The 13768-nt window shown below is 42.5% G+C and overlaps 1 protein-coding gene across 1 annotated transcript; it reads right to left on the bottom strand.

Annotated features, from left to right (window-relative positions):
* Window positions 1-1678: 1678 nt before the first annotated feature.
* krt97 (keratin 97) lies at window positions 1679-9678 on the bottom strand. Its single transcript, XM_063200659.1, has 8 exons — window positions 9211-9678; window positions 8956-9038; window positions 8317-8473; window positions 7692-7856; window positions 6987-7112; window positions 3341-3561; window positions 2895-2926; window positions 1679-2047 (listed from the first exon to the last, which is right to left on the bottom strand). Exons 1-8 carry the CDS (start codon window positions 9601-9603, stop codon window positions 1941-1943), a joined length of 1284 nt encoding a protein of 427 aa, XP_063056729.1. The 5' UTR covers window positions 9604-9678; the 3' UTR covers window positions 1679-1940.
* Window positions 9679-13768: the final 4090 nt, after the last annotated feature.

The raw sequence follows: 13768 nt of genomic DNA, 5'->3' as shown, positions 1-13768 counted from the left end.
ACAGGGAGTCTTATGTAGACTTGTATATTAAACGATTAAGACTTGGTCGGTATCATTTTGGTGACAATAAGGTTATAACAGAGGGACTGTGTTAAGGGATAAGATTAAGAATGACTTAATGCTAATTTATTTGTTGAAATTTAGCCCTGGACAATGTGCAGCACAATCTTGGACAATCTGCTGCACTAAAGTCTCTCACAACACTGGGCAGCCTTTCTACCCAAAGGGAACTTGGCACCACAGTCCTACTTACAGTACTAGAGCATTGAGCACCACACTGCATTATATGACACTTTTGTACTTGGGAGGGATTACCACCATTACACATTATTACTATTTTTAATTACTTGCTTTTTTTGGACAGCTAAGTGAATTTTTCTATGTATGTATGCAGATGTGTGACTGATATGCTGCATTTCTGCAGTGTCTTTTGTACATGCCTATGTTGCTGTCTTATGAATGATATATTGGATTTCTGTGGTGTGTATTATAAAGGGTGTACAGTATATTCTGGACACCTGGATTTCAACTAGAATTAATAGGTTCCCTGTACACATATTTATTACTTATGTGCTAACATTCCGCGCGCGCGCACGCACACACACACACACACACACACACACACACACACACACACACACACACACACACACACACACACACACACACACACACACACACACAGTCACACTGCTCTAAAATGATTCTCAAGTAGTGACAGTGACAATGAGAACGAGGATGATTTGTAAACCCTTTTCTGATGCTGTGTAGGCCTAAAAGAAAACGATGGGGTGAATTCACAATTAAATGCTTTTTCTCCCACTCTGAGCAAATAATCTCCTCTGCTATCTGCACCTAACTTTGTAGGCCTATTCTTAGCAATAGTGTGAATGTTTGTATTGAGGGATTTGATGATATGTCATTCATGATTTTTATGACATCATAGGCCTACAAATAGCCCGAAAATCCATTTCGTAAGGTCATTGGCAGTATTTTCTGATTTATTGGATAAAAAAGGAGATAGAGAGGGAATTGTGGCTATGTTTTTGTATTTAACATAGGACTACTAACAAAATAATAATAATAATTTTAAACCTGGCTTTTTCAGGCGGCCAGATTAGTTGCTTCAAATTATATGCAAATGAATGCATATTTAATTAGATATAGCCTAAGTACATTTAAACTTAACATTATACTAAACTTGTAATACATTTTGTTCTCCTATTCATATGATTAATTGACTGGTAAAGTTTCATAGTGATATCTGTAAGTTTAAAAATTTACCCTATTTACCTGCCCTGTCTCGCCTTAAAACAAAATAAAACATAATAAAAACTCAAGTATGGGTCACTGATCATCCAAAACTATATGGAAATATTTTCTCTCATCCCACATGACAAATTGATTGCTAAAAATTAATTTACATGTATTCCTGAAGATGCAAGATAGGATAAATTGGTATTAGAAGGCGGCCATTTTGAAAGCCCTATATGGTCACCATAGCAACCCAAAAAAATGGTCAAACATCGCTCTTCTGATTCCTCACAGTCTAAGGTTTCCAAAAATATATAGTTTTCATAATCCCCAAAAAAATTGAACGAAATTACACAAGATACCTGACTATAAGCCATTTGTAACATCTGTTAATGCCAACACAAACACACCACACCTGCTGGGGTTGACTTGGTAGCTTTTATTGCTGTTACAAAAGATTGTACAAAAGATGGTGGTTCTCTTGCTCTCAGTCCTCTTGCTTTGGCTGTGATGCTTGGAGCACTTTGGAGACTTTTGTAGTTGTTCCATTTCTGTGGTGCGCCTTGAGACTTTGAAGTTGTGTTTTGAAGTTAAGTTAAGTTAAGGTGGTGGGTTTGTTGAATGGGTGGGGTGGTGGAGGGGTTGTGAAGTTAGGGTGGGGAAGGGTATCTGGGTGGCAGGACACCTCATGCCTTCATGACCTCAACATCCACATCCTCCTCGCGAGACACCACCTTTCCATCGACAATTTCCTCCACAATTGTCCTCACCCTCTTGGTCTTGGTTGGGTCGGCTGTAAATTGAGGAAACAAATAAAATTATTTTTTTTGACATTTCTTTCTTTCTTTTTAAACACAAATAACACAGAAATACAGACCGCTATGAAACCACAGGTTAACAGACGATGGGTATAGTTAACACTCAGTCATATCCAAACAGCTCAAAAGTCTGGGGTGTATTGTATTTCTCAAAACCATAGTTGCTAACTACATTAGCTACTTTGTTGTTTGCAATAAAATATCCCATTGCCAAGTACCCAAGTTGCTAACTTGCTAACAACTATGCTTTCGAGAAATACACCCCTGCCTTGAAAAGACAAAGTGCAGTAACTGCAGTAACATTGGATAATATTGGATAACAACGTTGGACATTGTAGTTCTGTTATCTCTAAAACGGGACACATTTGGACCATAAGGCTTTGTCATGAAGGTGGTGCAATGAAGACCATTTTGAGTCTACAGTAAACTCAATTTTGACAAAATATGTAGCTACTACAGTGTAGGGCAGTACCAGAGAATCGTATATGTGAGTGAGATAAAGCAGACGGGTTCTTTTCCGGTATCCACTTTACGTCGGGTGAACGCCCCTTTAGGAGACCTTCAATTAGGAGACCTTCGGAGTCTCGAGGTAGAGAATAAATGGAGTCCCCTTAGCGCTGTAGATGGCGGTAGCGCACGTCTTGTGCAAACACCACGAAAAGAGAAGAAGAAGGAGGGACAACGCCCCCTTAGGAGACCAAATTTTGAGCACACGCTTTTGCATTGAGTGGCCGTGTTTCGATTCCTCTTATTATATATCCAACCTCTTTGGCAGTACTGTATGTGTTGTCAGAATGGTCAGGAAAAGAACAGTAAACTTACGTTTGGTTTCAATCTTTGTGACGATTGTTTTCCTGTTGAGAAACAAAGAAAGAAAGAATCATTAGAGAACTATTCTAATTTTCCATCCAATAACCCTCCAACCCATCAACCTTAATCAGGTCATCTTACAGATAAATATCCCAATGATCATTCACTGTTTTGAGGTGTCGTATTCACTGTCAATAATAACTTTTTTCATAAAGTGCACTCAACTACAGATTGTTTTTTCATCTTCGGGTGCAAGCGTACAGCAACGTTCATACTGTACATGTATTTTGTAGAAGACGCTCTCTCGGGTGTGGTTCTTCTATTTTATATTTAGTGGGTTAGCATGACAGACAGGCATTTCGGCCTAAAGCTTGGTTCAGACTCCTGCCTATACTGCCTATACAACCTGTCATGTCAAACACTTTATTGGTTTTGCTATATTGAAAATGAGTTCTTACTGGATCTCCTCTCCGTCCAGCAGCCTCCTGTACTCTGCGATCTCCATCTCCAGGCGTGTCTTGATGTCCAGCAGCATCTTGTACTCGCTGCCCTGCCTCTCGATGTCGATGCGCATCGTGTTCAGCTCGGCCTCAAGAGAGTTGATGATATTCTGCAGCTGGTTCAGCTGGAGGCTGTAGCGGGACTCTGTGTCATGGAGCGTGCCTTCCAGCGCTGCTTTCTGTTGGAGGAAATAGGAATATCGGGGGTGTTACACACATAACCATTTGTAACGGAGGCCAACTAGCAGAGTGTGTCATGGAATGTTAGTAAACCTCCCTCCCAATGCCTCGTAGGCCTACAGTATCGGTCGTGCTGAGCTATCAGACTAGCCTTTTGCTCAGCAGTATTGTGCTGTGACTCCCATATTCAAACTGTTGAGTTGACTAAGAAGTGGTGAGTTCGAGACTTGAGGGGCGTACTGCACAGGTACACCTCAGTTACACCATGACAATAACATGAAAATAACAGGTGTGGCAGGTTTCAGTGAAGTATGTGTCAGATTTCAAATTATGTTGTGTGGAATTACTGAATGAACATAGCATGTACATATCGTAAACACAACATGAACGTAGAACGTTTCCGTACATGTGTCAGATGCTTCACTGTGACGAGTAACATGTCAAATACAGATAGGCGTATGTCACAGATACCAATATCACTGAAGCAGACAACATGTCAGGAGGGTTACACATGAAGGTACCGTGAACATCACGTGAACATAACCTATGTCCATCAGTGGTTGTCAGATGGTGAGCAATTAAAAGACAGACAATGGAGGTCACTGAACAAGACAACCTGCCAGGAAACAGGCATGAGCATCAGCAAAACAGGACAGCTGACTGACGTATGCCTGAAGGGTAAAGGAGTTGGTTAATCTTGCGGAACCTAATGATTATAGGTTTGAATCCCTTGCAGGTACTGTAGTGCATGGGTGGGGGGTTGGTTAATCACTAATGTTCTCCTGTGTTGTCATCCATAGCTGAAATGCCTTTGAGCAATTGTAGCATCAACACATTGCCCTCGGGGCTAGATTGTGCCTGTGATAACTGTTAAACCGCCCTGGTTAAGCAAAGCATGAAGCACAAGGCCCTTTGATGTGTCAGAAAGTTTCGCAATACATGCGGGTGACAGATAAAAGAAGTGTTTGCTTGCATAATGTCTCCGACAGTCTTTCAAAAAACACTTAAAGCTATTCATGTTCAGACCCAGCCAGCTAGCTAACCACTGGTTTCAGAGTGACAGTTGACGGATGGAAGGCGCGAGAATAAAAGACGGCTTGTTTGTTAGAGAAGATGCTAGAAGAAGTTCAATGGACCACAAATACCACAATCCAGTGAAACGGCATTGTGCGAATACACACCATGGCACTGTAAGGCACAGGGTAACCTGACTCTTGCCAGCTGGTATGTTTCACAGGTATACCCCCACAAGCGATTCGAATGATGCTCTTTTTTCATATATACTATTATTGTCCATGTACCTTGATCCCATAAACTTCAAGCAATGGTTTCAAGTCATGTGCTGTACACCATGAAGCATGGCATACAGTGTGTTATAAAACTGGAAAATTACTGCCTTGGGAAAAAAACCAAGCAATAGCTTTTGGGGTTAATTACTTTTTGAGTGGAATATAATGTCACAACATACAGTGTCACTGTCGTCTCAAAAGGTCATGTTCCTGTATAAAAATGAATGACCGTCCCCTCCCTATACCGTGTGGCACAGAGCACATCCTGGTGTCCTAATGATGTGCATCCCCATGACAGGGCGTGCCAGAGAGGGCAGGGACACAGGTGTAGTACAACTACAGGTGTGCCATCGTTAAGCCGACGTGTCAGCTATGGAGGGCATCCGCTTGGTTGGACGATGACTAACCGTCAGAAGGTCTCGCTCACGAGATGAGCTGGCCTGGCGCAACAAATGACGTTGTCGCCCACACACACACACACGCATGCACGCACAGGACGTAACTTGCACACAATAAATCAACTCACAGTGTTAACTCACCACTGTATAGAATTGGTGCATACATAGGCTATAGAATAGTGTTAAATTCAACTGTCTTGAGTGTTGGATTACAAGTACTACTGAAATCCTTATAATGCATTGCCGACGATTCCACTAGAGTAAATCTTAACTACCGGTATTAGTTAAAGCTAGGAAACACTATGTACCAAAGTACTACACCACTATGACACTGAACTAAATCTTTGGTCCTGGAAATTCACGACTTTGACATTTCCATTCTGGTACATCAACCCAACCTATGACAGGGGGCCGTGACTTAATGCACGATAAACACTTACGCTTGCATAATTCTAATCATCTGGCATGGCGAGTGCTGACGCAGATGAAAGCAAGCTAGCGGGGCGACTGCTGTTGAGCAATGGGGGGAGGGGTGGGGGTCGGGGTGAAATGACGCGTACAGGCAAAAAAAGAGGTGTGCTATTAAGGTGCTCAGCAGGCGTCTTGTGTCTAAAGGTGTGTCTGGGATGTGTCTGCCTGTTTGACTCAGTGTCTGAAGGGCACATATCTCACCCATAGCACAGATCATTATCCTAAAACGACGCTCGCACACGCAAACACACACATGTGCGCGCTCGCCCACACACACACACACACACACAAGCATGCACACACACACACACAATAAAACTGCACCTTTTCATATCCTTGTCTGAACACCCACAGAGGAATGCAATGTCATGATATGATCTCTCTCTCGCCCTCACTATCTCTCTTTATATCGCTCTCTCGCCCTCACTCTCTCTCTCTCTATCTCTCTTTATCTCTTCATTTCACCTGCTTTCCCTTCCCATCATTGAGATACAATTACCATAACCGGTTTGCTGTACAAACACACAAACAAGCCCATCTTATCTAAATGATGCCAGGTGAATGCATTGCAAACAGAATTCTCCTCATCGCTACCACTCAGCGTACAATAACGGCTGAATCCTACAGGGTTTGGATGCTATGTGACTGGTGCGTGTCTGTCAGACAAAGAGTGTGTGTGTATGTGTGTATGTGTGTGTGTGTGTGTGTGTGTGTGTGTGTGTGTGTGTGTGTGTGTGTGTGTGTGTGTGTGTGTGTGAGAGAGAGAGAGATGTATGTGAGAGAGAAAAAAGAAAGAAAAAAAGAGAAGGAAAGAAAGAAAGGTGAGTACGATTGTGAGGGTGAGAGTGCACATTGACCTAGAAGTGTAAGAGAGTGTGTGAAGCGAAAGTGAAAATGAAGTGAATGAATGAGTGATGGTTGGGGAGGGAAGAAGAGAGAATAGTACAGTATGTTCTAGCACTGGCCTGACAATTTTTGCTAGTAGCGCCGCACAATGCGACTTGGTCTGTGGGAAACACTGTGTATACAGTATACCTGTACATCACAGGGCCCTAAATTAACTTGTTTCATCAACAGCCAAAATGGCTTGAAGATGTTAACCTCAGCAGCCAAACACACAGTCACTATTGGTGTTTAGTAAATTGGTCTATTCTACTTGCCAGACTGGACGTTCCTCAGCATTTGGCCAGTTGGCTGGTGTTAAATTAGAGCCCATATACATGTATCTAATTCGACACCTGCGGCGGATGTATCTGTTGTGCTTACCAGACTGAGCTGAGACTGCAGTTCGATCTCCAGGGACTGCAGGGTTCTCTTCAGCTCGCTGACCTCCGAGCGGGACGTCGTCAGGGTCTCGGCGCTGCTGCTGACCTGCTTGTTGAGGTCGTCAAACTAGAAAGGGGCACATACAAAAGGTCAGAGGTCATTGAAAGGTGACCGCTGCACACAGTAAAAAAAAACAATGTAGAGTGAATTTAACACTTAGAGAGTCGATTTTACATCTTCTGGAGTGGTCCTTCTAAGTGATTAACACTGAGTGCATGTTTTACCGTGTAGGCCATATCATGATTCACAGTGATATATTTATATAACTACAGGAGGGGACTGCTGTTAGTATTAAGCTATAGTCGATGTAAATGTGTCCTACTGTATGAAGCATTAACTGTGCCGTTATAAGCCAAGGTTGTGCCAGATGTGCTGTAAAATGAAACTTTATGTGTATGTGCATATGGTAAGTGTAAAAAAGGTTTAGTTTATTGATGACAAAGGCAAGAAGCTTGTGTGCGTGTGTCGGCACAGTATGTAAGAGTTCAGTTAGGTAGATGTTTGGCACATTCAAACAGCCCTTCCAAGACAGTAGTATACCATATTGGCTCAAATGTGCTCTCTCTCTCTCTCTCTCTCTCTCTCTCTCTCTATCTCTCTCTCTCTCTCTCTCTCTCTCTCTCGCTGTCTCTCTCGCTCTCTCACCTTGCCCTTGTACCAGGTCTCCATATCGCGACGGTTCTTCTCTGTAATCGTCTCGTACTGGCTGCGCATCTCCTCCAGCACGCGGGCCATGTCCTCCTGGGGAGCGGCGTCCACCTCCACGTTCACAGAGCCGCTGGTCACCTGAGCACGCATGGCACCCATTTCCTACGGTGCGGCAGATGGGACAAACAAGATTAGAAATTGGTTTCTGTTGACCAGTACCTGTACCTACCAGCCTGACAGTTGAAAAGCTAGTAGAACCTGTTACTACTATGCTGGTTGATGGGTTTTGGGTCAAAGCAGTTGTGTAAACAAGATGCATGCAGGTACTTACACAGTTAGAAAACACATGAGATGAAACAAACGTATACATTCATACAGCAGAGGTGCATACAGGTATTATACAACCCATCTAACCACTACCTTCTTTAAAAGTGCAATCTCTAACCGCAAAAGCAAGGAAAGTAATTTGTAATTCTTTGGTCTACAAGCTGACAATCTCAATGTTTCATTTTGAGCGTGGAAAGAATTCAGTGCTGCCTCACTTCAGGAATAACCACGCAGGGGCAGGGATCCCAGGTGATAATGGTGAATAACTGAAACATCAAACATAAGAGGTACTGACCTCCAGGTGGTTCTTCTTGAGGTAGACCAGCTCTTCCCTCAGGCCCTCGATCTGCATCTCCAGATCAGATCTGGTCATGGTCAGCTCGTCCAGGATCTTACGGAGGTTGGCGATGTCCGACTCGACTGACTGGCGCATGGCGAGCTCGTTCTCATACCTATCAGCCAGAAAAGACAACACTCATTACTACTACAACAACAGCAATAATAATACTCATAATCATAATAATAATTATTATTTATTTAGGCCTATAATTTATAATAATTTATTTAAAACGAGTGTTCAATAAATGAACATGAAATGGAAACATACAACTGTGTATTAAAACAGCTATGAGTTGTCTGGTCTAGATTTCAAGAGGGACAGAGAGGCAAGGTACAAGTCAGGGGGCAACATTTATATGTGACAAAGCATGCCAATGAAAATGAAAATGGAAAATTAACTTTTCCATATGTTTTCCCGCACATATCTTTATCATACATGAAAGATACTCACTCACTGCCAAAATGTCCCTTTGAATGTTTTATTGCACTAGATAATATTAAGATTGACGATTGTAAAAGTAGTTTTATTGCTGAGTTAAAGTACGACTTCACAATCTCTGCGCTATGGCGAGCAAAGTGTGAAGAGAAATCTTACTTGAGTTTGAAGTCCTCCGCGGCAAGTTTGGCGTTGTCGATCTGAAGGACTATCCTGGCGTTATCTTGGCTGGCGATGCTGATCTGAAAACAAATTTTAAAGTTATTTATTAATATTGTCAGTTGGATCTTCCATAGCTTGCATAACAGTAACCTTGCATTAGAACTCCAGACGCAGCGTAATGATGTGTGGAAATGGAAAAAGTAGCTCCTGTGGCACGTATTATTGTTATTTTTAAAATATGAGATAGGCTACCTTTTTGCGCAGGTCCTCAATGACTGCCTCGTATTTGCTGAAGTCTGATGTCACGGGGGTCCTCTTCTCGTACCATTCCCGAATCTGCCGCTCCAGCTGGGCATTGCTGGTCTCCAACGACCTCACCTTCGCCAGGTAGTTGGCCAGGCGGTCGTTCAGGTTCTGCATGGTGGCCTTCTCGTTGACATTGACGCCGAAGTCCGAACCTCCGCCGCCGCCACCGAGAGCCTGGGAGAGGTCAAAGCCACTCCGGGTGCCGACGGCGTAAGAGACGCGGACATTGCTGCCACCTGCGCCGCCGTAAACGCTCGGTGCGCGGCCGGCGGAGATGCGCCTTGGGTATCCCCCGGAGAGGGACATGGAGGAGGCGGTCCTACTTGAACGGATGCTCATGGTGTGGAGGCTCGGTGTGAAACGTCGAGAGTGGAGAGGAGGTGAGTGCTGTTCTGCTAGGGATGGAATAGCCAGGAGCTACCCAATTTATAGAGGCGAAGAGGGTGTGGCGTGGTGAGATAATTATTTACGGTGATGAAAGTCTAACGGCACCGACAGCTGGAGTCGAAGGTGTGTCATTGCGTTGGGTGTGGTGCGCATGCCTTTGTGCGGTACCAACGTCGACGAAACCAGACAGCAGGTGGACATCCCATGCCGGATCATTTCCTGTCTCCACCTCTCACATTCTTTTTGGCTAGCTGTCTTCTCGTGTGATGAGTTTATGTATTGATTGGCTTTCATATCCCGGTATTCCCTTAGGAAAGATAGCCTATAAGAAACGTGGAAACTTGAAAGCTCTATTAGACTACTGTATGAGGAAAACGTGGGACATTTTACACACTCGTATTTATATATGTAGATATAAGAAGAACCCATACGGTTATTAATTAGTTTTCAAGTCCACTTACAGCTTTTTTTCGCATGGGCTCTCATGTTAACCAGAATCCAAATCTTGATAACTATTCACAGTTCGTTGGTAACATAGCCTGCATTTGCCGAATGCTGTACTGGTAGACATATTAGCTGTATTGTATATGAGTATGATCATTGACACAGCCTGTCAAAGGTCACTCTGCATGCATATATGACGTCTATTTATTGTGAATGTACCTGTATCAACTCAACTCAACTCAACTCAACTCATCTCTCTCTCTCTCTCTCTCTCTCTCTCTCTCTCTCTCTCTCTCTCTCTCTCTCTCTCTCTCTCTCTCTCTCTCTCTCTCTCTCTCTCTCTGTGTGTGTGTGTTGTGTTTTTGTGTTGTGTTGTGTTGTGTTTTAATTTAAATTGCACATTTGGTGTTAAAAATACATTTCCAACTCTATAATGCTTGCTACACGAGATTGACAGTAAAGGACATTCATTTTTGACTTTAACTTTGTCTTTGATGTGTAGTTCTATAGAAGGCTACAATAGCAGGATTAGGATTGTTTTGGCCAATTAGAACTATTCACTGTAGGTTTAAAGTCTTTACGCGTCCATTATATACGGCGACAGTTGCCTGAGAGTTTCCTTTGCCGTAATGTCACAGTGGCTCTCCCTCTAAATCCCTCTATCTTCTGTCAGCTTAGCGTCAAAGTGTCACGTTATTATTATACTGCCAAAGTTGATGTATGGATTATTTATAAACATTAAAGATATACAATACTACACATACAAATAGTTAGAGAGTATACCCTGTAGTTTGGGAGTTTAGTAAAAACAAATGCAGTGTTTATTCAACACTGATCATACAGTATATTTAGTGTTGATGCAGGTATTTTGAGTGTTCAATTAATTGTAAAGACACATTAACATTGTTTTAAAGCACATGGTTTCACAGTAGTTCATCGCTCTAAGAAGTGAAGTTTAACACCAGAAATCGAATGGGACCGCATATTCTCAGAACAGAGTTGAAATAACTTTGACAGAGGGGGTTTGAATGCAGTATGAGTACCAGGGCTGCTGCTAAGGTTGTGGAGGCCCTAAGTATAACTGGTCAGGAGGCCCCCTCATAATTAAGTAATAATAATAACTAGAAATGCATTCTCACAGAAAATGCTGGAAGCGGGCTTGCCTTTTGGGGCAGAGATGAAACAAAGTACTATTGAGAAAACAAAGCTAAAAGAAATCTTGGAAAAACTCCATCCACCCAGTCAGAAGTTATGGGCCAAACAATTCAGCCATCTTGGATTCAGCCATCTTGAAAGTGTTGTAGCTCTGCGTTTTGGGGATATACTAAATGACATACATGGTATTTTAAGTTGGCTAAGGAACACTGCATATGATAAAATTTTGAAAATCAACATGGCTTCGAGCGGGATTAGAACTCACAACCTCCATATCTGTAATCCAACCCCTTTGCCATTGATATTAAATGACATACAGTACAATACATGATATTTGAAGTTGGCTAAGGAACACTGCATATGATATCATTTTGAAAATCAACATGGCTTCGACTGGGGTTCGAACCTCCAACCCCCATATCCCTAATTCAGCACATTTGCCATTCATACTAAATGACATACATGGCATTTTAAGTTGGCCAAGGAACACTGCATATGATATAATTTTGAAAATCAACATGGCTTCGACTGGGATTAGAACCCCCAACCTCCATATCTGTAATTCAGCACATTTGCCATGCATACTAAATGACATACATGGCATTTTAAGTTGGCCAAGGAACACTGCATATGATATCATTTTGAAAATCAACATGGCTTCGACTGGGGTTCGAACCTCCAACCCCCATATCCCTAATTCAGCACATTTGCCATTCATACTAAATGACATACATGGCATTTTAAGTTGGCCAAGGAACACTGCATATGATATAATTTTGAAAATCAACATGGCTTTGACTGGGATTCGAACCCCCAACCTCCATATCTGTAATACAGCACATTTGCCATGCATACTAAATGACATACATGGCATTTTAAGTTGGCCAAGGAACGCTGCATATGATATAATTTTGAAAATCAACATGGCTTCGACTGGGGTTCGAACCCCCAACCTCCATATCTGTAAACCAGCACATTTGCCATTCATACTAAATGACATACATGGTATTTTAACTTGGCTAAGGAACACTGAATATGATATAATTTTGAAAATCAACATGGCATGGATGGGGTTTGAACCCTCAACCTCCATATCTGTAATCCATCAGCACGCATTCCCATTAAGCCAAGCAGCTACCTGTTGTGCACAGTCCAGCAAGACTATATCACATTGCATTGAAGAGCTGAACAATAGACTTCTAGAATGGTTGCTCGCACCTGCTCGTTAAGAATAGAATCTTGAGACAGTGACAGTTGAAATGGAACCCTTCATTGGCTGCACCTGTTGTGATAGACTGAAAGACCGTTAGTATTGTGCTGTAAACAGTGTAGAGAATGAAAATGAGTTTTTTGTCTTTACAACATCGTTGTAAAAAAACTAAAAGGAGTTGGCACGTGTCCTTTTCACAGATCGGAGTCATGCTTGTGATCTCTCTAACAGTCTTTGAATGAAGTTTATAGGTTAAATTGTTCAGGCACAAATGGACCTCCGTGTGGGACATGCGCTGATCTCTTGAAAAATGCACTTTTGGAAAGAATGGGATTCTCCATAGACCCAGGCCTGTTTTTTTTACAAACCTGCCATTTAAAAAGTATTGGGAGTTGGGAGATGAAACTTTGACAATTTGGAGACATCCCATAGAGCTCGCTAACAACGCGTCAACTAAACTTCTAGGTGAAAGTGTTGATGTTTTATGACCGAAAAAGCCTCCTACACTCTAATCTCTAGAGTGGCGGAACTTTGGTTCATGAAGGTTCCACCATGGTTTTCAATGGGGACCCAGGCTTTCACAAAATCGCCAAAAACGGGAAAACGACAAGAGACACGGAGAAGCCTATAACTATACGCGATCTCCAAGCCGAGCCGGTCGTTTTAGTGTTTGAACGGTGTCTCTATCTCGAAAGGCCTAGGAGGAGATCCATTTTCTATTTTTGCTGCTGCCCTGCACAAGAGAACCAATAATAAGAAACAGGACTTAGAGATTACTAATAATCGGGCCTTGCTCTGCAAGGGCCATGCTCTGCATGGTCCTTGCTCCGCAAGCCCGCTTAAATAAACAGGACTTAGAGATTACTATAAACGGGCCTTGCTCTGCAAGGGCCATGCTCTGCATGGTCCTTGCTCCGCAAGCCCGCTTAATAATCTACTAACTAAGATAAATAGTTTTGTAATGTAGTTCAATACTTTTTTCAAGACGTTTTTAGTTCATCTCAATTCATGAGGCCCCAATCTTGGGGACAATGTGGCTGGTGCCCCAAGCACAGGTTGGTCCCCTAAGCACTCTGCGTACTCTGCTTATGTCTAGCGGCGGCCCTGATGAGTATGACTGATGTGGGTGGTCTTCACCCTCTTCCACAGTTGAAGTGTCAGTGAGCAAGGCACCCCACACTGCTCCAGGGAACATAACCGGTGTCTGAAAAACTGTAGATCTCTTTGGATAAGTTTAATAAGTCTGATAAGTTTAATACAAGTGGTTTACAACATAAATGGAAAAAATACACGGTTGAAATAAACTCA

This window comes from Engraulis encrasicolus, chromosome 1 (genome assembly GCF_034702125.1).
Source record: "Engraulis encrasicolus isolate BLACKSEA-1 chromosome 1, IST_EnEncr_1.0, whole genome shotgun sequence".
Classification (NCBI taxonomy): Eukaryota; Metazoa; Chordata; class Actinopteri; order Clupeiformes; family Engraulidae; genus Engraulis; species Engraulis encrasicolus.
The sequence above is the reverse complement of the archived record's forward strand: the minus strand, read 5'-3'. Positions and strand labels throughout refer to the sequence as shown.

Bases quoted from the DNA above. Each gene is read 5' to 3' on its own strand.
- krt97 (XM_063200659.1), bottom strand. From the start codon at position 9,603: ATGAGCATCCGTTCAAGTAGGACCGCCTCCTCCATGTCCCTCTCCGGG. The intron at 8,474-8,955 runs GTAAGATTTCTC...TCTGGCTGATAG, and splicing joins GCGGAGGACTTCAAACTCAA to GTATGAGAACGAGCTCGCCA. The intron at 7,857-8,316 runs GTCAGTACCTCT...GCCGCACCGTAG, and splicing joins TCAAGAAGAACCACCTGGAG to GAAATGGGTGCCATGCGTGC.